This window comes from Hylaeus anthracinus, unplaced genomic scaffold (genome assembly GCF_026225885.1).
Source record: "Hylaeus anthracinus isolate JK02 unplaced genomic scaffold, UHH_iyHylAnth1.0_haploid 2, whole genome shotgun sequence".
Taxonomy (NCBI): Eukaryota; Metazoa; Arthropoda; class Insecta; order Hymenoptera; family Colletidae; genus Hylaeus; species Hylaeus anthracinus.
In genome coordinates this window covers 1,729,923-1,757,214 of record NW_026534838.1, presented here as the reverse complement: position 1 = coordinate 1,757,214, position 27,292 = coordinate 1,729,923, and the positions used below count along the sequence as shown (strand labels likewise).

The following is a 27,292-nucleotide window of genomic DNA, read 5'->3' as shown; positions in this document are numbered from 1 at the left end:
TTTTTTTTTTGTTTAACCGCCGAACTAAAGAGTTCGTTTTCTTACATTTAACGTACGCTACGGATACAAACATACAGTGATATATAATTTATGCGCAGGGCTGGGACTATTCGAATCATCCTTTACTAAAATATCCAATAATCCAACGCGCTGTGTGGCAGTAGACAGCGAGTAATCTCACGCGCATCCTCCTCGCGCACCACGCCTAATGGAGCCGCGGCTGTGACCCAGGATGCAAAGCTTTTACGAAACGAATCTACGCGCTTGCTGTATTCGAACGCTCGCAACTAAAAAACTTGGGCAAGTAGACCCAGCCCTACTTCGTCACCACAGCTGTCGAGCGCCGGGGAAAATTTCGCTCCATGGCGAGAAACGAAATCATTCGAACACATCGTCCATCGTGAACTCGGGAGTGGAGACAGGCAAAACTTTATTCGAGCAACAGATAGCGAATAAAACGCGTCAGTAATTCATTCGTGACGTTCGTCCTTCGTTTATTTATCGTGATATATTTCCATAATTCGAGTTCGAATTTTGTATTGTTCATCTAAACGAGAGTGAGGTCTCGTAGAGGATTATTCATGTAAGGGTTTTGCCCGTCTCCGGACCCACGAGGACGATTATTTACACGGCGAGGAGCGAAGAGACTTCTGCTTGCCGAATGATCGCGATCGTTTCGCGAGCGTCGATAAAATCATAAAAGTTTTTTTTTGCGTTTTATTTCGTTGTCAAACAAGAAGAACCCCCGAACGGTGATTATTAATGATTAGAGGTAAATTGACCACGAGAGAAATCAGACGAATGGACGATACAATGGCGACGTATAGGAAAATGGTAATAATACGTCTCTCGGTTACCACGGTACTGGAGAGCGAGTTAGAACGAGGTTTTCCCGAAAATAAAGTTTCCGGCTGTGGCTGGCTCGTCCGAGGAGAAATATTGCTTCCAGAGGTTGGCGAATTTCTCCCAGGTTATTTCCTGACCCTATGCAAATAGAAATTGCATTTCCAGTATTAGTGGGGCTCGCGCCGTAGGGTTTCGATCGTCTCGCGTGATTTACACTTACGACTCCCAGTTTTTTGAACGCCTCCTTGGCCTCGGCTTCCGGGACGCCGTGGTATCTGCACACGTTACAGAACTCGCTCTCGTCGATGGATTTGTCACCTGGCGAACATTAGCGATTGATCGACTTGAAGGGGAGAAACCGTATTAGGAGGTCAAATATTGACTGTTTTTTGTGATTTTATTTTCACAGAGAAAAATTTACTATTTTTAACTTTGACTTTCTTTCGCGCAGAAATGTTTGAGATATCAGCTGTTATGTCAGTTATGTGTACAAGGTATCGGTAGGAATTGTAGTGGTCACAATAAAACTTTTTTCGTACATTGTTGACATGTTTTCTGAGAATATGAACCAAACTGCGGTTAAAAAAGTTGAGAACTTGATTTTTTCAAAGTGCTTAGAGAAAAAGTATGAATTTTCATCCTCCTGTGCAGTAAAAACATAGTTTAAACAATAATATCATTCCAATTGTTCATATTTAAGGTATTCAAAGCTAAGGTAACCTAAGCGTTTGAAAACAATCGGACAATTACGTTTTGAGTCATCATTCCCACCAATTAAATAAACGTAATTTCGAAAGAAACGCGACGTTTCAAAGATTTCCGTGTAAAATGAATCTTAAAAGTGTCCAAACGAAATTTAAAATATACCTAAAATATTCTCAAAGTTAAAAAACAACATATCACAAGACACACTTAATACTTGAACTCCTAATGTGGGCTCTCCACAGTTGTCACACCTGGATTAGGGTTTTAAGGACCTCTGGACTACAGATGAGGCCCTCAGAAATATTTTTAAAATGGTGAAGATTGCCCATTTTGTCATTCTTAATTTGTTATTTACTGTACCCTATATATTACTCTTAAAAATGTTTTGATATAAAATTATACAGAAAAGTAACTGTTTTTAGGTAATTATTTTCTAGTATATTATATTTTAGAAGTATGTATGCTTCCCCATGGAGAAGTAATTATTTCAAATTATTTTTATTTGTAAATAAAAAGTTCTATCTCTGTCGACAATTTCACGTCACCGTTTCAAGTATAAGAAGTTTCAGTCACACACTGAAATCTTTTGTTTTCCCATCGTTTCGAAGAATCGAAAGCATAATAAACTTACCGGACGCATCGAACAACTGGAACATCAATGTCATGTATGTTTGTTGCCATTCGGATGGGTTCGATGGATCATTCGCGTATTCTTCCCAGAGTGAATACCATTCCTCTCGACTAACCTGAAAAACGTAGAGAAAAATAAGAATTTTGGAACGGAAGGATGATTCAGACATTCTTTTACACCACATGGAGCCACATAAATATAATAACAAGCGTGTAGAAATATTTCTTTAGGTTTTATGGAATTAGAAATTAAATCTTTCTTTCTTTTAATTTTCTTTAAGGATTGCATTCAAAGATTATATTCTTACTTGTCCATCTTGATCGGCGTCAGCCCTTTGCCTCAAACCGTCCCACATTTTGAGCAAATTGTCCCTCGTGCTTTGAACTTTGGGATTGTCAGGAGTCCAGCCTCTGCATTCGCTGATTCGCTAATAGCAGAAATAAAAAATCACCCATAGACAATATTTCAAAAGTGAAGTCCATTAATAAAATTCCGATATCATTTTCGCCAATAAAATTCTCTATATTATCATCAAAATTGCCTAAAGTTCTCGATAAAGTTCTCAATAGAGCTTTATAATTAATTACTTTCATTTAATGAAAAGTTCGATCTTAATTAAGAACAAGGAGTTAGATGCTTACTTGGACAGCAAGGTCGAGATCCTTCTTATCGATCGCGCCACTCTGATTGCAATCTATAACATTACAAAATTAATGAGAAACCACTGATGTGGAATACTGAGCTCCTATTTTGAGGGGGAGTAGGCATATTTGTGCAGTTTAAATAATTTGGTCACGTTAATAATTCATTAATGAAGAGAATAGAAACAAGAATAGAAACAAATCCATTCAAAATCTTTGACTATATACTTATGGACTGCTAACGGCAGCCATTATGCGTCCCAAGACCGGTAGCGACACCATGTCCCAAAAGTGGCCAAGCTAAGAACTTAATAACCTCATAACCACTCATAACTGGGTGATTGGTACTCATTGGACCACACGATTGGAGTAAGTTAAAGAAATATAAGATATAAAGTGCAAGAATTGAAACAATGGTTCGTTATTGTTTTGTAGAATTATGTAAAAACACAAGATATAAAGCAAAAGAAGTAAGTGATTCGAAATGTGAATCATTGTATATGTAACTTGTAAATTTGTATTAACCTAACCTCAAAAACTAGTTTATCTTGTACTTATTACTTATTATACAGTTTTATAGGTTTTCTGCCTTACATTCATATTTAATTTGTATATATTATTATTTTTAATCAACATGATTACTGCTTTTAATCATTAACCATTTAACTGTACCATCAAGTAAAAATAAACATTTATACGTTTCAGGTTTCCAAGCAATCTTCAACTTCAAGATGAATGGGTCCAAGCTTTACTCCCTTTGAATGCCCAGAACAGTGCTTTAAGCTTGCCAAAAATGGCATCGATATATGCAGAGCATTTTGATAAAAAATGTTTTTCAAAAAACGACCATTTGTGTCATCAGAAATTTAAATATTGAAAGTTTATTTCAAAATTTTGAATGCCCACATTAAAGACAACGATTCGTTAGACAACCATCAATACGAAATGATTGAAACAATTATTGAATTATACTTAAAAGTATAATTATATTCTATTGGCAAAAAAAATGCAAGAGAATCTCATATAAAATACATATGACAACACTTAACGAAATCAGTATTGTTTAGAGGACAATAATAAAATATTATTTATAATATTTTATAACAAAGTTTTTTTTATATTATTTTAAATAATATTTAATAGTCGTTCTGTTATTCTCTTGTATGTTCAGGTATATTTCATTACATCATATATAGATTTACATAAATTATTATAATATATTTCATCGTGAAAAAATTGTTCTTGTAGAATCAGTTTAAAGCAATTTAAATTTTTCCCGCGTTTTGGGATATGGTAGCGCTACAGATCTTGGATCGCGACCTTATACATTGCTTAGATAGGAAAAGTCAAAGTTCAAAATAGCCACGAAATAACCTGACACTTGCAAGTCTCGTAAAACAGTTTAATAAGATTGCTCTCAAAAGTTCGTTTCGCGATTTGCACTTATTAAGATTGAAAATCTTTTTAATTTCGAACAGCCGACATTCATGTCCCGTACTTGATTGTACTTAGATGATAATGAAAGAAACTTTTGGAACAACCAAATATAATGGAACGCTGGGGCTGCAGCCAAGTAGCCTCAATCGCTTAGGGATTGAAAAAACTAGCTGAACGAGGAAGAAGTAGGTTTTCGTGAGCCAGAATTAATCCAGCTGCGGTAGTAACTGCTGACGATGTTAACAAATAAGAAAAATCCACAACCTTGATTCGGACTCACACTTCAAAAATTTTACGTCGAAGTAAACCCACTCTAAATAGCCTAAACACCCTAACACTTGGAAATCTGGTCTCGTGGACATTAAATATCCACAATCTTTATTCGGATTCATGCTTTAAAAATCTTAAATTGAAATAAATCCACTCTAAACAGCCCAAACATCCTAACACTCCACGACCCCCATAACCTCAAATTCAAGCAAACCTACTATAAATAGCCTAAACACCCTAACACTTGGAAATATTATTCGATAGACCTTAAAAATCCACAACTTTCATTTGGATTCACATCCCCAAAACCTCAAACTGAAGTAAATCCACTTTAAACAGTCCAAACATCCTAACCCCCCCCCCATAATTCACGCTTAAACAAATCTTAAATTGAAATAAATTTATGCTAAACAGCCTAAAATTCTACATTCCTCTTAATACATGATTGCATTCCAAGTATTTCGATCGTTCCCACGCATAGTGGAATCTTTAACAAAGAATTCTCACTAGATTCACTTCAGTCCATACATGCAAAGAGGTAGACTAAAATTTCCACACAAAAAAATAAAAATAAAAAAAATATACATGTCGAATTGCGTAAACTCCTCCTTTTCGAAGTTGATTAAAAATCGATGCCCAATGCTTTGACTCGACTACCATAAACGTGCATCGCAACTAACGGTAGCCATTGATCAAACAGAAAGAAAAAACCCTAACCCAGAAACCGGCCTTCACTTCGTGGCGTTAATAACCAGGAAGCCCATGAATTCCGGAAGGTTCCGATGCTATTCGACACCTGAAAGAAGCAAAGGTCTCTCCTGCGAAATTGGAACGGCTAGCGAAAACTAATGACGTCCAATTCAAACGGCGACAACCCCGCCGCGGACGATGAATAGCAAGATCGACAAGAGCTCGTACTTTCCGCGGGTCTACCTTGAAATCCCAGCCCAGGGTTAGGTCTGGGTTCTCTTTGGACCCAGGCCAAAACTCCGAGCCTCCGGCATCCCACTCCTGTTTCACGCCTATATTTCATTACATCGATTCCTTGTCGCGTGTTTTGCCTACATGATCGTGGCACCCCCATTCCCAGGGACGCTTTCCCCCGAAACACGAGACTCCGTCGAACAGGGGTTTTGTTTCGATCATCGAGCCGCGTTGGACGATAAGCGGGCCGGATTCAACATCACCTGAAACGAGGCGTTGGCGTTAACGTCCCGCGGACTTAATGCGACGATGGTTCTGACGCCAGAAACGACGCGATGTTAAACGTTCAACGCTTTATCTCTCGGATCACACTTTTTCCTTTGGGTCCGTGCCAGACACCTACTTCTTTCTCACTTAGCTGTCTTTTCAATCCCTGGGTGGTCGAGGCTGCTCGGTTCCGAGTCTCAACGTTCCATTATACGCCAACCGAACGAGATTTTCAAGCGTTGGGGTGTTTAGAATGTTTAGAGGAGGTTTGATCGAATTTGAGGTTATGGAGGCGTAGGATGTTAGGGTGTTTGGGCTCTTTAGGAATGGGTTAGGGAATATCTTATCGTTCACAGAACAAGATTTTAAGGTGCTTTGGCTGTTTAGAGAGGGTTTGCTTCAGTTTGAGGTTTTGGGAGCGTGAATCCAAATGAAATTTGTGGATTTTTAAGGTCTATCGAATAATATTTCCAAGTGTTGAGGTGTTTAGTCTGTTTAGAGTAGGTTTGCTTGAATTTGAAATTATGGGGGCGTGGTTTTAGCTATTTAGAGTGGGTTTTCTTCAGTTTGGGATTTCGAGGGCGTGAATTCAAATGAAAGTTATAGATTTTCCCAATTTGTCAGCTTCTGGCTGAATTCGAACATACGAAAATCTACTTTTTCCTCTCTCAGCTGTTTTTTCTTCCTGTGCGATTAAGGCTTCTTGGCTAGAGCTTTAGCGTTCCATTATAAACTAATTAAACGAAACTTGCAAATAATATATAGTTTCACAGCTGTTTAGGATGAATTTACTTCACTTGGTTGAGCAACACTACCCAATTTGAACTTGTAATTTATTGGATTGTCCAGAAAGTTCGTGTCAAGTTTTAGGAATAGGAAAAACTCAAAGACACATTTGAATTTTGATACACTGAACCAATTTTGATTTATTGAACCATTCCGATATATTCAGTCCTGTGTCACCTACCAGATTTCCAATTATTAGTGCGTTAGTAGTGCGTGAGTAGTATATCTCATTGTTATTGTTTTTTTTAAAAACAACGTAGCAATATGTATATTTGACTAGGTCCAATTCTGATAATATCGACGAGGGAATTCGTAAGTTTGCTTTCACCTTTCATTTAATTTTCTCCGCTGGTTCCCGAGCTATCATTTTAGGGCAGTATCGTGTTAAACGGTGATTACGATGTCACGATACGGAATTCATCATTCCGACGGCGGGGACAATTTTTACCGAAACGTTGACTGAAATAATTCATTGGCCAAACGATTCGAAGCATGCCAGGCGTTTCTCGTCATCGCCCTGGGGAAAATATAGGGGACGTATATCACATCATGCATTGATTACGTGCCACGTGTATTATGCCATCCCGTTTTTCGATGGTAGTACGAAGCGAATGCTGTAGGAAGCTCTGACAAATTGGGCACCCCATAGAAATTTACCGCAATTCTACGTGTTTAGTGTTGGCGTCGGTTTTATAGGAAACTTATGAGTAGATCGCGGATTTTATGGATTCATGACGTACAACATGGAGAATATACAAAATGTACAAAAAACGTTTGTTGAATATATTCTCCAATTAATATAATAATCATTTCGTTTTTCACAACTGCGCACAAGTTTTGGTTATATTTAACATGTATTTATTGTATTATTTCGCGTTATAAATGCATAAAACTTGCATTATATTTATGAGATATGAGATATTCTTGTATATAAACAACAAATCACAACAGTGTGCCTTTACAAGGTGAATTTTCTTTCTCAATTTCTTTAGACTTCTTTTTAAATATTGTCTAATAATTCTTTTATAAACATTCATATTTATTTCTAAAATATAGAAGAATTGTATTATCAAAATTAATTTAATTTATATATTATAACAATTTCTTTGAACCATTTGAATCCAGAACATTTATTTGCACGTTTTGCTTGGGACTGCTGAAAAACAACAAGCTGTTGTTTCAAACGTGCCTTGTATCCGCGCGACACTTTATTTTAAATTGCACCTGCTTCACCATTTCTAGGCGGAATGGTTCCATTAAGCGAAGTCAACTTCAGATAAGACACCAGGTTCTTTCTAATCCTATTTGTTTCTCTCAACGCTTTACTTTAAATTGCGACTAACACTACAAGTTCGGACCAAGAGTTTACAAAAATGAGACTCATCACAGACGAGGCCATTTTCTATTCCTTAAAATTTAGTTTCGTTAATTCGATGTTTATTTTAGGCTGAAAAAGATTGAAGAAAGACTGGGGTCTCAACTGATCCTAGATTGTTTCGATCTCATTCTTTTGTATGTTTAATAATATCTATCTCATCAGGAGATGTAGTGTATTTATTTATTTATAACAAATTTGAATATGCAAGAAACTACCAACTGCACACACTATGCAATAATATAAAGAAATATTCTTTCCATTTGATTCTTCTCTATATTTAATAATATCTCATCAGTAGACGTAGTACATTTAATATTTATAAGAAATTTGAATATGCAAGAAGCTGCCAAGTGCACCCAGTATGCAATAATATAAAGAAATATCGAAAATAAAATTCATATTATAATATTTTCAAAGTAAAATAAGTTCCTATCTAAGTTTGCAAATATTTTATTTTGCATAAAGATCCGCGGTCTACTTATCAGCACGGCACATAATTACGTTAAAAATGAAACGTAACAAGAGATGTACATACTACAAAGTATCGCCTAACGAGATTGTTACAGCGATAGCCTATAGTGTTCCCCACGTGCTCGTCATATCAAATTGTTCAAAACTCCTCGGCCTTGAGGCGACCCCAAAAAGGTCCCGAAGTTGTCCCAATGGAACCACTCCGGGAAAGTCACTCATCAGAAGCTGAAATCTAAATCACCGAGCCTCGGAACACTTTTTCCCCAACTATTCGATTCCCCCGCATCGCAAAGCGTTCCTTTAATCACGTCGTCCAGGCCCCAACAACAAAACCACATCAAGCCCCTGCCCGAAGGCTCGTATTCGCCACATCGTCCTCGGTGTTCTCTGGGTCACGGTGAAATCTCGTATCGACTTCGAAGAACAGCCTCGTAGGTTATGTTTAGCCGTCGATCGACGGTCAAAGAAGGGAAGAAAGTAAGGGGCTAATGAGCGTCGCGAAGCGTGTACACGCCTGCGACCTCCAGGCTCCAACACCAGCAACCTTGCTCACACGACCAATCCGCGCACATCCTCCCAGTTCCCCAAGCGGCGCACGTGTCCAACCGTCGGAACTCCGTTCGCAAGTTTTCGCACGCTAATTGTTACGTTTCTGGCTGCCGACGCGATACTTTTGCCGGGTGACGCGACATTCGCCGGCATGAACGGCGAGAGGCGGCGACATCGAGATGCAACGTCGCGTCCAAACTTGTATGAATGATTGCCTCGATGCACGGATACCAACACAGGGAACTGTGTAATTTCAACGCGACGAGGCATACCCTGAACCGCGCGTCCATTGTTTATCTTCTCCCTTGCCATAAATAGGTGTTCGGGCTGGCTTGGTTTCGCCATATCCAGGCCGAGACGCGCATAAGTGCCGTACAGGGACCTGGCGAAACGTCCCTGCGCAGGGATGTTGCCCTCGACCCTTAAAAATACGAGGGTGCCGACCGCGACGTAATTAATTCAGAAGATAATAAATTTGGAAAATTCACGGGTTCCATTCACTTCTATTCTATTCGAATTAAAGTAAAAGTGTTTTAAACAACGCTCTGACACTTGGAAATCTCGTTCGGTTGATGAAAATCCAAATTTTCTATTCGAAATCACAGCTGCAAAATCTTAAATTGAAGAAAATTCTCTCTAAACAGCGTAAACATTTGGAAATATTGTTCGATTGATCATAAAAATCCACAATTTCCATTCGAATTCACGTCTCCAAAATCTCAAATTGAAGTAAACCCACTCTGAACAGCCTAAACATCCTAAAATCCTACGCTCTCATAATTTAAAATTCAAGCAAACCTACTGTAAATAGACTAAACATCTCAACACTTGGAAATGCCGTACGATTGACCTTAGAAGTCCACAACTTTCATTTGGATTCACATCCCAAAAACCTCAAACTGAAGTAAGCCCACTTTAAACAGCCTAAACATCCTAAAACCCTACGCCGCCATAACCTCAAATTCAGGCAAACCTACTATAAACACGCAAAATACCTCAACACTTGGAAATGTTGTACGATTGACCTCAAAAATCCATAAATTCCTTTCGAATTCACATCTTGAAAATCTCAAATTAAAGTAAAATTGCTTTAAACAGCCTTAACGTTAACAGTTGGGCTCCAGCCAAGTAGCTTTAATCAATCAGGGATTGAATGAAAAAAAAAATTGAGTGAGGAAGAAGTAGATATTCATAACGAGAAATTATTGATGTGGACCATCAAACTACTGTTATGAAGGGAAATTAGGAATATTTGCATAGTTTAATTAATATGGACAAATTAATAACTCGTTAACGGAGTTAATATTGGATTGTCTGGGAAGTCCATATCGATTTTTGGTAGATGGTACAGGTCTAAATATATCGAAATTGTTCGAAATAAATGACATATACTGGGTGACCCAGAATTTCTGTAAGAACCGGAACTGGGGGATAGCTGAGACGATTCTGAACCAGAAGTTCCTTTGCAAAAATGACGGTGGGGGGCTCCATTTTTTAATCATTAACGAAAAACACCAACTAACCGCTTCAACACATCAATCACCCCTAAAATCTTGTTTTGGGAATATTAAAAATCCCCTAAATCAGACCTAACCTACTTTAAACAGTCTAAACACCCTAGCACATGAACATTTCCTTCTGTTGGCGTTAAAAACGCACAAGTTCCATTTGAATTCATTCGTTCAAAATTCAAACAAACCTACTATAAACAGCCCAAGCACCCTAAAATCTCGTTCTGTGAGTATTAAAATCCACCTAACTTAGATCTAACCTACTTTAAACAGTCCAAACACCCTAAAATCTTGTTCTGTGAACATTAAAATCCACCTAATCTAGACCTAACTTACTTTAAACATTCTAACACTTGAAAATCTCTTTCTGTAACCGCTAAAAAACCTCCAACTTCCATTCAAATTCACACCTCCAAAACCTCAAAATCTCGCAAACCTATTCCAAACATCCCAAATATCCTAAAACCTCGTCCTGCGAACATTAAAAATCCCCAAATTTCGGAATCACGCTCCGAAACCCCTGGCGTCGTACATGGACCTATCGAGATGTCCCTGCGCAGCCCTGACGTCGCTCCTCAACCCCCAAAATCACCCTCCGTGGAGGGTGGCGACCGCCCCTCGACCAGCGACCGTATTTCATTTCGCTGGTAAGCTTTGTGGCCCCGGCATTCCAGCGATAGCCTCGAGAGGACCGCCAAGAGTAAGACCGTTATCCCCGATTCGAGAAAGATCCACGGAATGCGTTGGTAGCGGCGAAAGGGCAATCAGTTACCGGCTATTTCGTTCTCTGGCCGAGCGAGCCCTTCTCCGAGGGAGAAATATTGGCCCAGCCGTCGGCGATGGTTCAGTTTATCAGTATGAAGAGGTGGACGCGGCTCGAGGATCACCGAGCGTACTGTCCGTATAATTTCCCAGCGACTGTTAGGGGTCGTTAAGGATACGTGGTAACTGACGCGGAATTGGATTACTTGGAGCATTAACGCGGCCACTCTGAGCATCGGAGGTACGCGGAGGTGGGGGTACACGTGGAGGAGGCTCGCGTGAAAATACCACCGAGCTTGGAATAATGTGATCTTAACGTATTCAGCAGGCAGTGTTTTCTCGTCTCGTGGATAACACTGTAGAGGGCAGAAAAGGTCTTTGGATGGGGTATTGGTTAGGCAAATGGTTGTTATGAGGGTTAATTGGGATCTTGTCGGGGTCAGATGTAGGTAATGAATGCTTGTTTTGGATGGGAATAATTTATATTAGGTTGTCCCAAAAGTTTCTTTCGTAATTTGCAGTCAATTATTTTGTGCGGTAGTGTTTATATAAATAGACAATCTGATTTCTTAGATGTTGATGTTGTAACAATAATGGAGCAAAACGAATCGCACTCAATTCAATAATGTAACATTTGACATAAAATATTGTGTATGTATTACTCATTAATAAAACGAAAGAAACTTTTGGGACAACCTAATACTTCTGAATGCAGGTGGAAAGTCGCAGTTGGAGAGGTTCGATGGTGGTATTAGGCTAATGGTTGATAGATTCTAAAGGGTGTCCCAGAATTAGTGTGAAAACCGGAAATGGGGGTAACTGAGACGATTCTGAACCAGAAGTTCCTTTGCAAAAATGTCGATGAGGGCTTCATTTTTGAATTATTAACGATATACTCCGACAAATCACAGCGACCGATTAGTGCGTGGTCCAACAGCTCAAGCAGCCCAAAATCTTGTTTTGTGAACGTTAAAAATCCCCTAAATCAGACCTGACATACTTTAAACAGTCTAAACACCCTAAAATCTTGTTCTATGAACATTAAAATCCACATAATCTAAACATAACCTATTTTACACCGTCCAAACACCCTACAATCTTGTTCTATGAACGTTAAAATCCACTTAACCTACTTTAAACAGTCTAAAGACCCTAAAATCTTCTTCTATGAACATTAAAATCCTCCTCACACAAACATAACCTATTTTAAACAATCTAAACACCCCAAAATCTTCTTATATGATTGTTAAAATCCTATATCGGAATGGTTGAAAACAAATAAAATGGAAATGGGGGATAGCTGAAATAATTCTGAACGACAATTTCCTTTGTGAAAATATCGTACGGTGCTTTGTTTTTGAATTATTAACGAAAAACCATCGACCAATCACAGCGCCCGATTAATCCGCTCTTAGTCGCGAAAGAATAGACTCGAGCCAGGATTGGCTGGTCACCAGGTCGCGGCGTAGCCAATCACAGCGCCAGCTGAGCGCGCGCTATTCGAGGGCTGTGATTGGTCAGTGATTTTCCTCAATAATCCTCAGGTTAATTTGAAAACTAACACCTACGATGCGGTTAAGAATCAACGCTTAACAGGTGTATAATTTTCTTCGAGTTCTTCTAAAGACGACCAATTATTCGGTCGAGAAGATTGAACATTTTTGCACGTCTTTGACGACATCGAAGATTCTCATAGTCGACTAACCATTACTTTGATGTTTGAAATTTTTAGCGAAGCATATAGTAAATTGTCTAACGCAGATTTTTTACCATTTTGAAATATCAGAATATATTACTGTGTAGTGATCATCATTATAAATTATTTAAAAATAATTCTGTGTGAGTGTACATTCGTGTGATTGTACGCCATTGATAGTACTAGGGAAACAGATTTCAATGATCAAAACGGGAAACTCCCCTCGTTAGTTGAAGAATTTAAAAAATATATAAAACTCTCGAAAGATTACATTTTTTAATCTTTAGTCTAATTTCCAAAAATTCGTAGCTCTCTTAATAATGAACATTTCGACTTGAAACTTGTTTTCCTTGCAGGTGTCAAGTAACCCTACGACAAACATGCAGAAAGTTTTTCTCTAAAGAGAAACTCAATTTTTGAAAGATGAAAGGAAAATTTGTTTAAGAATTCGCAAGGATTTTTGGTAAAAATCTAAAATAGTACACGACGATGGTTCTTTACTCACCGAAAAAGGTGTTGAAGACGTAGAGTAACTTCTTCTTGCGGAACTCTGACAGTGACATCTTGTCAATCTGCAACAAAGGAAACACAAGAGGGTTGTTAAAGTTTGCCCGCACGTTCGCGTGTGCCGTGTCAGTATTCGTTCTCGATAGAATGGCGATCAGGGTCGATTGTCTCGAGCGACCGACCCTTATTTTATCTCGTCAGTAAAAAGTAATCGCAGCTTGCTTTTATCGAGCTGCTTTGTACGTCGCCTCGATATTTACAAGGCCGTCGTCAAGATACAAAATCAGCTTGGTTCGAATACAACAGTTGGTCAATGTTAAATTATTACTTTTCCGAAAACCTATCTATAGAACTATTAACGAATATCGAATATTTCTTCCAAACACGTACGAAGATATATACCAGTGTAAATGATCACTTTTTTTCATTATTAGTTATTTTTCTTTGGATTTTGTCATATACATGGAATTACATATTAACAAACATCCAATTTTTCTCAAAAAACGTACAGATAGACACAGGCGTAATCACTTCCTTTGGTCCTATTTATTTTTCTTTGATTTTTGTTACATGTGTGTATACAACTATTACCAAATATCTAATATTTTTTCTAAAAACATACACAGGCATCTACAAATGTAAATGATCACTTCTTTCATCCCTATTTATTTTTCATTGTCATTTGCTATGTATTATATACAACTAATACCAAATATGCAATATCTCTCTCAAAAGCGTACAGATGCATGGATGTTTCCATGTAAATGTAAAAAGCAAAACAGATTTACTCTAAATTCCCTGTATGACGTCAGTCCAGCGCCTGAAAGTATCAAACCATATTTTATCTTGACAAAAATCACCGTTTCCTTCACACTTTAAAAATTAACACATTTTCGATCGCTGAATTCACATCACTTCAAATTCTATTCCTGGTTATGAAAAAGTTGCGAAAATCTTTTTATTTTATACGCTACATATTTACAACATTGATATTTCGAAACATATTTTGTCATTTTTATCTTCGCCATAACGATACAAATTGTCCAGCTTCAAAATTGCAGCTCAAAGTTACAGTCAGTCCCGTGAGTATTCCTACCCCCTATATTTACTGAAGAAACTTGTCTAATTTAAATTAATGCTTCATGTTTCCAAATAAATTTGTAATTGTAAATATACAGGATATCTCATGCAACTGGAACAAGATGTACCTCTTAAACGGTTAGAAATAGAAAAGAACGATATGAGTGAAAGCTAAATGATTTCAGATGGCGCATAACATGTAATTAATTTTATGCACTTTTGTAACATGAGTGCATCAGAAAAATGCAACTCCACTTTTTTTTCTAAATGGAAACCTACTTTTCTGACGACACAGGTCGATGGAGTTTCTTGTGCTTTACAAAAAAGTATTGACATACTTATGCTCTAAACTTGTTCGTTAGGAAGTTATTGACAGGAATAGTGCGAATATCTTTTTACCATCAATAATTTTCTAACGAACAAGTTTAGGGCATAAGTATGTTAATACTTTTTTGTAGAGTACAAGAAACTGCATCGATCTGTGTCGTCAAAAATATAGATTTCCATTTAAAAAAGAAGCGCAGTCGCATTTTTCTGATGCACCGATGCACAAAAGTTTATTAAACTAGTTGCATGTTATACACCATCCGAAACCATTTAACTTTCACTCATAACATTCTTTTCTATTCTCAACCCTTTAGAAGATATAGTTGTGTGGTACACCCTGTATACAAAAGTAAAGTTTCATCGTCATTTGCTATGTATATACACAACTATTACCAAATATCCAATATCTCTTCCAAAAACGTCCAAATGTAAACAAACACTTCTTTCTAGTCCTATTTTACCTGCAGTTTTATCCACCTACTCAATAATTAATTTTGCTCCATCTCCCACAAGCTGCAATTTCGATAAAAAAAATGCTCGGAAAGGTTATTAGAGATCTTACCTTTTGCTTCAAACGTGGGTAACTGAAGCATTGGTGAGAGGCGAGTCTTTATATAATAAGATTTAAAGGTCTTTCCCTGCTCAAGATAATACGCATATTTGAATAACTAATGACGCACATTTCGCCGTAATTCCATAATAGGACAGTAGATGTAATTTAAGATATCCGCAAACATCAGAATTGTATTGTTGGGCGAACGACGCTACAAATCAGGATAAACTGTACACGAGGGAATTAAAAATTCATCCGAACGCGCCTTTCGTTGTGTCATCATCGTCAATAATAAACGATTTCATGGAAATTTCGTGATTTATCGTGTCGATTATCGCCACTGATTGAAACATTAGCATATACGATCTTACGCAATGGTTTTGTCTCGTGGATGCACGTGGACCGTGTCGGAACATCTGAAGCGTGTAAAATAATCTATGTTTATCGTGAAATTATCTAAATAAACAGCGGAAAATTGAAGTATCTGTTTCAGAATGTAACGGGTTGATGGTTCGCGACAGTGTAATCTTTCCTAAGTTCATGCTACGCTTGTTTTCTTATCTGATTGTTCGTTTACAATGAACATTGTGCAGTATGATTCGTAACAGGTGGAAATTCAGTAACTGAACGCCATCTGATAAGAAAGAAATGTTGCCACCTTTGTTAGAATTAGTTTCTTTTTTCTTGATCTATGCTTCAGGTCGAAGTTTACGTAATCTAGACATATTATCGATTAAATTATGTTGCCGTCTTTGTTAGAATTACTTTTTTTTTCTATGCTCCAGGTCGAAATTTAAATAATCTAGACGTTATCGATTAAATTATGTTGGATGTTTCAATTTAAAATATTTTTAATTGAAAGTAATGATTATGTTGCCATCTTTGTTAGAATTTCTTTCTTCTTTGTTATCTATGCTCCACGTCGAGATTTAGACATTATCGATTAAATTATGTTGCATACTTAATTTAAAATATTTTTAATTGAAAGTAATGATTATGTTGCCATCTTTGTTAGAATTAGTTTCTTTTTCTTGATCTATGCTCCAGATCGAAATTTAAGTAATCCAGACATTGTCGATTACATTATGTTGCATGTTTTTATTGAAAATATTTTTAATTGAAAGTAATGATTAAGCTTGCTATAAACTTCTAGCAAATATAAAGCAGGCTTTGTTGGACTCCATTGCTGATAAATCCATTTGACCAATCTAGGACAAAACGCCAGGTACGACGTACTTTCAATATTTATAAAAGTTAAATTCTTCATTTTGCAGACGGCGAGACATTGGCTTAATTGATCGCTTAAAAACGGAGCCAATAGGGTTTATTTTCACGTTATTGTAAGAATTCTCCGAATAGCAACACGATGAATATAAAATAGTATATGAAGTAACCTCTTCGAGAGCTATTGATGGATTCAAAACAAGTTCTCCCCCCTGTGAAGATTTTTATATGGAATATTAATAATATATTCTCCTCAATTTTCCCTAATTTGTATTCATAAAATTCACTATAAACGCGTAGACGTCCTCACATGGACCATTTCCTTACTTTACGATAATTTCCCATTCTCTACATCCCTTTTAAAGATTTTATTAACCCTTGAAAATGGCACAGAACCACGATAGAGAAAAAAAAGCGAATGTTAATTCGATAAACTCGCGTCAAAGACCGAGAAAGTACAGTTATTTACCCACCCATTCCCATTGGAGATCCGCGGAGCGGAACGAAATACGCTCCTTTTATTCCACGTCCCTTCAATTTCACTGAATTTTCACATATTCACGTTTTCCAAACTCGGCTTGAATAAAACAGTAATTAATTTCGACTTCGTATAATACGCGGTACTATCTGTCATCGAACGAGTAACAACCAGTAAACGAATGAATACAATGGCCGCTGTTATTAATAGACCAGAAAAAGTAACGATCGCGTCGTACAATGAAGTGTTATTAATCTCACCTTAATCTACAATAAATAAGAAGTAATAACACGTAATCATCGGTGATAACAATCGCTACGAGGGAGCCAGTTACGAGAAAGAGTCGACGGCGCTTGTAATCGTCTGCGGTATCGTTACGCGTCAAGGTGAATGTTGACGTCAATCTTTAGATCAGTTAATGTTGCGGAGTAATCCAATTCGTTCCTCGATTCGGTCGGTTAACGTCGTTAACGAGGCCAGATGGGCATTACAACTAATCGGGAATATTAATCACGAGAATATCCGAGATCCCTCAATGAAAGTAGGCTAGCCTTACGTAGTCACATTGTAGACAGTCTTGCTTTACGTAGGTTCGCTTTACGTCATTTCGCTTTACGTAGTGTCGTTTTGTTTAGTCTAAATTTATGTAATTTCACTTCTTGTAATTTTTGGTTTATGTAGTGTTGCTTTCTGTAGTTTAACTTTATGTATTTTCGCTTTACGTAGTCTTGCTTCGTGTAGTTTCGCTTTACGTAGTCTTGCTTTATGTAGTTTCCCTTTAAGTTATCTTGTGTAGTCTAAATTTATGTAATTTCGCTTCCTGTAATTTTTGGGTTATGTAATGTCACTTTTTGTAGTCTAACTTTATGTATTTTCGCTTTACATAGTCTTGCTTTATGTAGTTTCGCTTTACGTAGTCTTGCTTTATGTAGTTTCGCTTTACGTCGTTTGGTTTTACGTAGTGTCGTTTTTTGTAGTCTAGATTTATGTAATTTTACGTTTTGTAGTTTTTGGTTTATTTAGTGTCGCTCTTTGTAGTATAACTTTATGTATTTTCGCTTTACGTAGTCTTGCTTTGCGTATTTTCGCTGTACGTAGTCTTGCTTTGGGTATTTTCGCTTTACGTAGTCTTGCTTTGTATAGAATCGCTTTACGTAGTTTTGCTTTACGTAGTGTCGCTTTTTGTAGTCTAACTTTATATATTTTCACTTTACAAGGTCTCGCTTTGCATACTTTCGCTTTACGTCGTTTTACTTTACCTAGTTTTCATACTATACAACTTTTATCTAACCAGTTTCATTTTACCTGTTATCAAATTCATGCTACTGTGCAATCTAGATATACGTATTCTATACTGTTCTCCGAATTTCGGCCAGAATTCTCGACTGAAATTTGAAAAAATCTTAACTCTTGATCAGGTAATCTGATTTCAATTATAAAAACGGGAAAATGTGTATCCTTACTTGAAGAATTTTTAAAAATATAAACATACCGAAAGAGTATATTTTTTACTTCATTTTCGCGAAAAAATATATACAAATCTGCAAATTCCTAAAATTCTTAACTCTCTTAATAATGAATATTTTGGATCGAAACTGTTTTTCCTTGTAGATCTCAATCAACCTTATGAAAAACATACAGAAAGTTTTTCTCTAAAGTAAAAACTCAATTTTTTAAAAATGAAAGAATAATTTGTTCAAAAATTCACAAGGGGGTGATTTTTGGTAAAAATCTAAAATAGTCTACTAAAATTATTTTTCACTACCTCGGTCAAAATGGCGCACATTTCGTTAAATAACATATAGTACCAACTTCTGTTATCTTTGAAAAAAAAGATTTCTAAAGAAAATCAGAAAAGTATTATAAAAAAAGTGATCCTTCTAAAAAAATATTTTCCACAAAATATTGTACATCTCGATGTAACTCGAACTATCCTAAAATCGAACGAAGGTCATCATTTAAGAAGGACCAGTACTCCGAAGCCTGAGGGGTTGGTTTTTAGGGGTTTTCTCACGACGAAATCAATTGTCCATTTCAAGTGCTTCAATTAGATTACTCAGGCAAGGAACGTGCCAAAGTAATACTGTCTGACAATGACTCGCAGGACGTTCCTGATTCGAGATCGTACACGACACACCGTCGTGTAATTTGTTAATAAGTCAATTATTACGAAGTCTGTCGGACGACCATCGTCCATTCGTGTACATAGTTTGCCTCTAACTCCCATCTGAATTAATAGCGTTGCTAAATAGTTAGCAGCCAATATGCTAGGACTTGGGACAGTAGAAGCAGTGTTCCAAAATGCCTTCATAATTCACGTCGACGCCTAACTGAAATATAATGGTACGTCGATGACTGCATGAAAACAACACTGAAAGTTAAGGGATGATAATCTAGGGACCAGTGCAACGAACGGAGGTAATGACGATTATATGCAGTTTCTTTCCGGTACAGACTTTCCTGTAGATTAAAATTTAGATTCCCTGTTGGATTTATTTATCGACCTCGAAAACGTTTTTATCGATCAATAAGTACATTTTTTAAAAGTTTAGTGGAAAAGCCTTTTAAATGACGTTATAACCGGTTGATGAACGACGTAACTCGTAATAGCTTTTACGCAAGTAATGGCTCTTTCCATATATATATATATATAAAAAACAGATTTATTGTAAATTCCACGTATGACGTCAGTCCAGCGTCTGAAAGTGTCAAACCATATTTTATCTTGTCGAAAATCACCGTCTCTTTCACACTTTAAAAATCAACACATTTAAAATCGCTGAATTCACGTCACTTCAAATTCTATTCCTGATTATGAGAAAATTGTGAAAATCCTTTTATTTTAGACTATATATTTACAATTATATATTTACATCTTATATATTTACAACATTGATATTTCGAAACATATTTTGTCATTTTTATCTTCATCCTAACGATACAAATTCGCGATGTCCAGGTTCGAAATTGTAATATTGTTGTTAATACTCGGTATTAGAAACGTAAAATATCGTAGATAATAATATTAACATAAAATAAACGTAAATATTAATAATAAAAAAGAAACTTGTCTAATTTAGATGGATGCTTTATGTTTCCAAATAAATTTGTAATTGTAAATATACAGGGTGTCCCATGCAATTGGAACAGGCTGTATCTTCAAAATAATTGGGAATAGAAAAGAATGTTAGAAGTGAAAGTTTAATGGTTTTGAATGGTGCATAATATGCAACTAATTTTATGCAGTTTTGTGCATCGGTGCATCAGAAAAATGCAACTGCACCTTTTTTTAAAATGGAAATTTATATTTTTGAGTGCACAGGTGGATGCAGTTTCTTGTTCTCTACAAAAAAGTATTAACATACTTATGCCCTAAACTTGTTCGTTAGAAAATTATTGATGGTAAAAAGATATTCGCACTATTCCTGTCAATAACTTCCTAACGAACAAGTTTAGAGCATAAGTATGTCAATACTTTTTTGTAAAGCACAAGAAACTCCATCAATTTGTGCCGTAAAAAATATAGATTTCCGTTAAAAAAAAAGTGTAGTTGCATTTTTCTGATGCACCGATGCACAAAATTGCATAAAATTCGTTGCATGTTATGCACCATCTGAAACTATTTAACTTTCACTCATAACATTCTTTTCTATTCCCAACCGTTGAAGAGGTACATCCTGTTCCTATTGCGTGAGACACCTTGTATACATGTATGAAGTTTATTGATATACAGATTTATAATACAAAATTGATTTGGAAACATGAAGCCTATCTTTAACTATAAAAATTGCTTCAATAGATGTGACACAGAGTGTGCGAATACTTATAAAACTGACTGTATATTTTCTATTAAAGCTCACATTTTATTATCGATATTTGAAATATTATCTAAACTAAAATATAAATTAAACTACACTACTAAACTACATCCGCTCCGATTGCTATCGGAGGTCAACCATAATCGTACCCATCGCGAGCGAATGAATTTCCGAAATACTAACGGATAGAAAAGAAAAAAATGCGCGGGTAAATTCCGCGACAGCGGGAAATGAAGTTTTCACTGAAAACTTTTAACGGTTATCGCAAACCGATAAAAGCTTTTTTTGTCCGCGGACTGGTGCCGCGTAGCGGTCCGCGGAGAAGAACGGGCCGCGGCGGGAAAAGAGAACGATAAATTATTGCGCCCCCGAAATTCGGCGGGCTTCAGTGCGATAACGGGGCCGCACAATATGGTGACGCGACACAAAGATCTGGAGTAAAGCTTTAAGTCCATTGTTTCAGCTAACACTATGAACGACCTCGATTCACTTGCGAAATACACGCGAGACGCAGGCGTCTACCTCCGAAGCCTCGTTATCTCCTACTGCCAATATATCAAGCTGCCGATACTCTTAATATTGGCCGGCCTTGACAGAAACGCACTGTGTTTCGGCGAAGAAACGAGTTGTTCGCAACAAGTGTCGCGAAAATGTGCCGCTGGCTGCGAACTTTATCGATCCTAAACTTGTCGCGGTTCGCGCTTTTTGTCTCTCTGGCCTACATTTATTTACCTCTGGTCAGATCTCGCCTTATTACGCGGACAATCGATGCTTTCCGTAGAACGTTTGAAAGTTTAGAGTAGTTTGGACGGCGTAGACGTGACATTTCTAAACTTTAGTCAAGTTATAGTGATTATTGAGGATGTTTGACGTATTCATATTTTTGTATATGTATACGAATGAAGAACAGAAATTTTAATTAAAATATGTCGTTTCTTTTAAATATTTTAATTTGCATTTTAATTTTTATATTTTGTACACGTATGCATTTGTTCATATTCTTGTATATTAATGATGATTTAGAAACTATCGAAGAAGTCTATCTTCGTTATGAATATTTATATGAATAAGCTTATACATGTATATATTTATATATACATCAACGTATTTACACAAACATACAATTAATTTAAACAAAATTTTCTGAATAAGCGTAGAGAGTACGAATATTTATGGGACTGACTGTACATGAATTCATAGAATGAATAGAAAACTCTATTTTTGAAAGATACGATAGTTCTCTGACAATCAAATATATATTCAATCGAATAGAAAATTTTATGTTTGAAAAATATGATAGTTCTATAACAATTAAAAGTATAAATTGAATAGAAAATTCCATGTTTGAAAAATATGATAGTTCTATGAGAATTGAAAGTATAAAAAGGAAGAGAAAATTGCAAATGAAAAGGGATAGAAAACTTGACTGTACATGAACAACAGAAATTTGAAGTATATCTTTTCTTCTAAATGTTTTAATGTGTATTTTATTTTTTATATTTTATTTATTTACGTATTTATCCATATCTTCGAATAATTCTACATATTTAGTAATGTCTTAGAAACAAAAAAAAAAGATAAAAAGGTTTGTAAAATACATAGAACTAATAATTGAATAATAAATAACAGAGTTAGAGTGCTGATAGCCAGTGCAAGGATTATCGATAAAATGAAATTCAAGGTTGTTTGGGATTTTTCTATAACTTCTCCCACTTTCGTCGAGTCTAGATGAAACTTTGTGTAGTTATTCGGATATTAAAGGAAGATGAACAAAACTGCGGGCGAAGTTCGAAAACGTTGACATGTTCTCCTTCGCAGCACTCATGAAAGTCATGCTGACACGAAAACTTCACAGCGACCTTATTTGCCTACCACCTAAGTTCAAGCCTTCTATTCACACCAGATCCTCGAACTTCACTGCAATCTAGGGTCGATCATTCGATTAGAATAAATATTTCATATTTAAATAGTCAATTACTTTTAATATATATTTAGCAATTTTCTATTCCTTGCTATATTTTTAGTTGTTATAGAACTATCACATTTTTCAAACATAGAATTTTCCATTTATTTTCTATTTTTATTTGTCATAGAACTATCGTATTTTTCAGACATAAAATTTTCTATTCAATTCAATATATTTTTGGTTGTCAGAGAACCATCATATTTTTCAAAAATGCAATTTTCTATTTATTTTCTATTTTTAGTTGTCATAGAACTATCATATTTTTCAAACACAGAATTTTCTTTTCGATTCAATATATTTTCGGTTGTCAGAGAACTATCATATTTTCAAAAATGGAGTTTTCTATTAATTCTATGTTTTTTATTGTCACAGAACTATCATTCTTCAGTAGGTAATATATGAAATGTCCAATTTTATAGACAAAATATAAACATATTTTGGTTATAAATTAACTTTATTAATCAAAATAAGCACCAACAAATCACTGACACTTTAACATTTAACATTTAATTTCAAAAATTAATATTGAACGTCTGGTACGAGAACTCGAATTCGGCAGAAAACATCTCACGTTTAAATTCCCCTTCCTTTTCATCTTAAAATTCAAAAGAAGAATACCTTCTTTCTCGAAATTCTACTTATGATAAATTCCGTGCATCGTGTAGGTTAATGAAAATGGTGTACAAGGGAAGGGTACATTAGCGAAGCGTTATCGCGATGCAAGTCGTTCGTGCATTCTTCATGCAAGTGCTAAAAAAAAAGAATATATATGGATAATGGAAAGCAGTTCGAGATGTTACGAGCGATGCTACATAGAAAGTTCCTTACGACGAACATTAATCTTGGCCGTACATTCGTCGATAAAAATATGTTCCATGCGATGGTTCCGCAATAAATCTTTTCGTATCTGATTGCCTGAATTCATGTTCCGTAGCAATTCATGCCTCAATAATTTCAATCATTCCACGGAAGAAACAAAAGTCACGAGAGAATTTTGCGAATAGATTTTTCGTATTTCTCTACGCCGATGGAGAAAAAAAAAGAAGCGTTTTTGTATTCATTTCACGGGTTTCAAAATTCTGGTCAAATGAAAATCGACCGCGTTTTTTAGTTGAGGGTGTATTGAAATTTTTGAATTTTTGTACTGTCACCTGAAAATATTCCGATTAAATATTACTTCAATGTCGTACAAATGGCTCAAGAATTTCATTCTGAGTTAACTTTATGGTTTATTGCTGCGATTCCTGGATTAAGATATTCCTCGTAGGTGCAGTGAAAGTAATCTTGTTTTAATTACGGCCGCGAGTTGCGCACGAACCCGAAGTTGCAAAATGTTCGTTTAACCATTAGCGTCCGTATTATCTAACAAGAAAGTAAACTTGGCCTTCTCGCTGTTACTTTTAGTTAACCGCGAAGACCGTGTTATAGCGCGACGGAATTACGCGGCCGTTGTAAAGTGAAATTCGTTAATTCGCGAAACGCGTCGCAGTTAACCACGCGATTCCCCGCGAATAATAGTAATTGCCTGAAGTGCATAATGAGGGACCGTTTAAAGCTTCGAAAACTCGGACAGAGAAATGACTAACCAATTACAGACGAGTCTGAAACGTGTCTGCGCGATCTTGAATTATTTCTACGAGTGGAAGCTCTATTTTTACCTCGCGATTATCTTCGGAGTCAATTAAATGCCTGACTCTTTTTATTCGTGGTATAATTCGAGAGAGAGAAATTTTTAGGGAGACTCGATGTTATGTTTCAGGATGAAGATTAGAAATAGATCGAAATACTGTACAGAAATTAAATATCGATGGGTATGATCTTTAATTCCATGTATTTTACTGTTTCGAATAAAATACAGTATTGTCTCGAAATAAGCAACTCGGTCGGGACCGACGAGTTGTTTATTTCGAAACAGGTGTGCCGATTCCATAGACTGGAACATTCGATATTCGCGTTTATATGAATCCGACGCCAACGCTATTCCAGTGACCCGAAACCTTTGGAAAACGTTTGATAACGTACTGAACACGTAGAATTGCACTAAATTTCATTCGTATTATACCCTATGACGGAAATTTATGACCAACTTTTTTCTCACTTGCTTAAAACGTGATTTCTATGCAAACGGTGGTCGAATTTAATATGGATAGTATTTTTATTTGTTGCCTGGTGAGAATTATAATTGAACTGAGACGAATGGAGTGGACGAAAAGTGGTTAGGTCTGGGTTATTACTGGAGACAGTATTTTTATTTGTTGTCTGATGAGGATTACAATTGAACTGAGATGAATAGAGTGAACGAAAAGTGATTAGGTCTGGATTATAAACGAAGATAATATTTTTATTTGTTGCCTAATGAGTTATAATGGAACTGAGATGAATGGACTGGACGAAAAGTGGTTAGGTCTGGGTTATTAATAGAGACAGTATTTTTATTTGTTGTCTGATGAGAATTATAATTGTACTGAGATGAAGAGACTGGACGAAAACAGGTAACACTGTGACACTAATTCCTTCTGTGGAAAGTGTACTCCAAGAATCACATTTTACGTTATCTTCGTATTACACTTCAGGGGTGAAGAATACAAATACACTGACGGACAAAATTAAAGGGACACTTTTTTAGAACGTCATATTTATGGGAGTTTTCAACCCAGACCAGACCGGTTCCAATTTAACGTGGGCTGACCACGTACGGCTGCACGCCCTCGCTCCACTTCTGTATGCCGGCTCCATCCGGCCCACTTAATACTCTTTCACATCTACTCCGATTTGACAATGAAAGCGTGATTTAAAATATCCGAATTTTTGGGGATCTGTTAATAAAGCATTCGCGCGTCCGATTCCATGAACGGCGTTGACGTGGGGTTACTCATTCACCTGGTACACAGGCCTAAACTCACGGGTGGGTTTTCCAAAAAAAAACGTCATTTTCGTATTTTAATGCTATCCAGGCGGGGAAAAGACATCAAAACTGTGTCACTCCAATGCCTTGGACCGTATCACATGTATTCCACGCAACATCGTTCCAACCCCTACACCTGTGGGTGGACCACCCCTAACTCTGGGCCACCCTGTTCAGCTCCAGGGGCAGTTTTCGAAACGAGCTTTAAATGACATTGATCCTTAACGTACCGTGAATAAACATGGTGAATTTCACCGCCCTTCGAGGTGTGGAAGTGCTCCCTTACGAAGGGTGTTGAAAAGTGGCGAACTGTTCCATCCTTTCAAGGGGTGCCTATGGGGCGCATGGCGTGGGCTTTGGCATTTCCTGGATCAGGAGATTCCAGGGAATGCATTGAGCCCAAATTCGGGACTGAAGTCCAAAAATTGTGGATTTTGGAGGGGGTGGGGTGTTGTGAGGGGTGGGTTTGCGCGAGAGGGATTTTGAGGGGTGCATTTTGTTAAGGGTATCGAGGAGGGTCGCCCTAAAGATTTTTTTGATTTTTTCAACCCCTTCCGTCACCCCTGGCCTCTTCAGAAGTGGCGTTTTTCGACGTGCCCCTCTTTACGGGGGTGACTTAACCCCTTCCTGTCAACCCTCGCTAATGCAACTTTGCGCACATTTAGAAGACACTTCAAAACTACTCCTCACGAAGTTTCTCCAAAATCGGTTGAAAACTCCCATAGATATGACGTTTTAAAAAAGTGTCCCTTTAATTTTGTCCGTCAGTGTAGATCGAAATATTCTACACAAATTAAATATCGATTTATATGTTCTTTCATTACTCGAATTCCATTATTCCGGATAAAATTCTAACAACAATCGAAACAGCTTGGACATTGCTTAAAATTTACGTCCACTTTCATTGCTTATCGTCGGAGGATTTTGCTCTCGAAGAACGTTTCTTCGAAAAGGCGCGTAAAACTGTGTGCCAGAACGCCGTTCCGCAGTCCGCTCTTAATTATAACGCCAAGCAGAGGTAATATCAGCTTTTACGACATTCTGTTGTTATTAAACAATGTGCATCGCCACCTGTTTAAATGCGCCCATGAAAAAGCGTCGTACCAATGAAAAAAGCTACGATTTCACCGTTCTCTCCATTGCGAGACGATTAAAAATTTTGATTGCATTGCTCGTGAAGGTAAACATCCCTTAACCTTCGCCAAAGTACCCTCTTCGCGTAATTTCCCTTTTTTTTTAACCACCTACAGCTGCATAATTATCGCACCGGATTGTATCGATCGTTGAGTGAAATTTTAACAATTCGAATTTTGAAATCCCGCGATGCGAAATTTGAAATTTAAACGCGAAACAAGAGGAGCTCGTGCATATTCATTAAGCCCCTACTTTTTTTCTCTAATACGATCTTGAAAAATTGCCGTAGAATTGTTTAAAGAGGAAACAGAAACAGGATGTAAATAAACCCAGTAATATTATTCTAGTCAGGCACGAAATCAAATTTTACAATTAATTCAATTAAAATCAATTAAAATTTACAATGGAAGAACATATCATTGCAAA

At 36.7% G+C, this 27,292-nt stretch overlaps 1 protein-coding gene and 1 long non-coding RNA gene across 2 annotated transcripts in view; one reads left to right on the top strand and one right to left on the bottom strand.

Moving 5' to 3' along the window:
* Nucleotides 1-567: 567 nt before the first annotated feature.
* The window catches only part of LOC128892964 (calexcitin-2), an 82,713-nt gene continuing 55,988 nt past the window's right edge, over nucleotides 568-27,292 (bottom strand). Inside the window, exons 2-7 of the mRNA XM_054153651.1 lie at nucleotides 13,380-13,446; nucleotides 2,824-2,876; nucleotides 2,490-2,609; nucleotides 2,183-2,297; nucleotides 1,067-1,164; nucleotides 568-984 (exon numbers count right to left, since the gene is read on the bottom strand). Of these exons, the coding sequence (XP_054009626.1) occupies nucleotides 877-984; nucleotides 1,067-1,164; nucleotides 2,183-2,297; nucleotides 2,490-2,609; nucleotides 2,824-2,876; nucleotides 13,380-13,437 (552 nt within the window). The 5' untranslated portion in view covers nucleotides 13,438-13,446 and the 3' untranslated portion in view covers nucleotides 568-876. The remainder of the gene's footprint in view (nucleotides 985-1,066; nucleotides 1,165-2,182; nucleotides 2,298-2,489; nucleotides 2,610-2,823; nucleotides 2,877-13,379; nucleotides 13,447-27,292) is intronic.
* LOC128892976 (uncharacterized) lies at nucleotides 2,891-6,378 on the top strand. The gene is made up of 3 exons (XR_008461232.1): nucleotides 2,891-3,293; nucleotides 3,529-6,004; nucleotides 6,131-6,378. It is a non-coding gene; the product is annotated as an uncharacterized LOC128892976 (long non-coding RNA).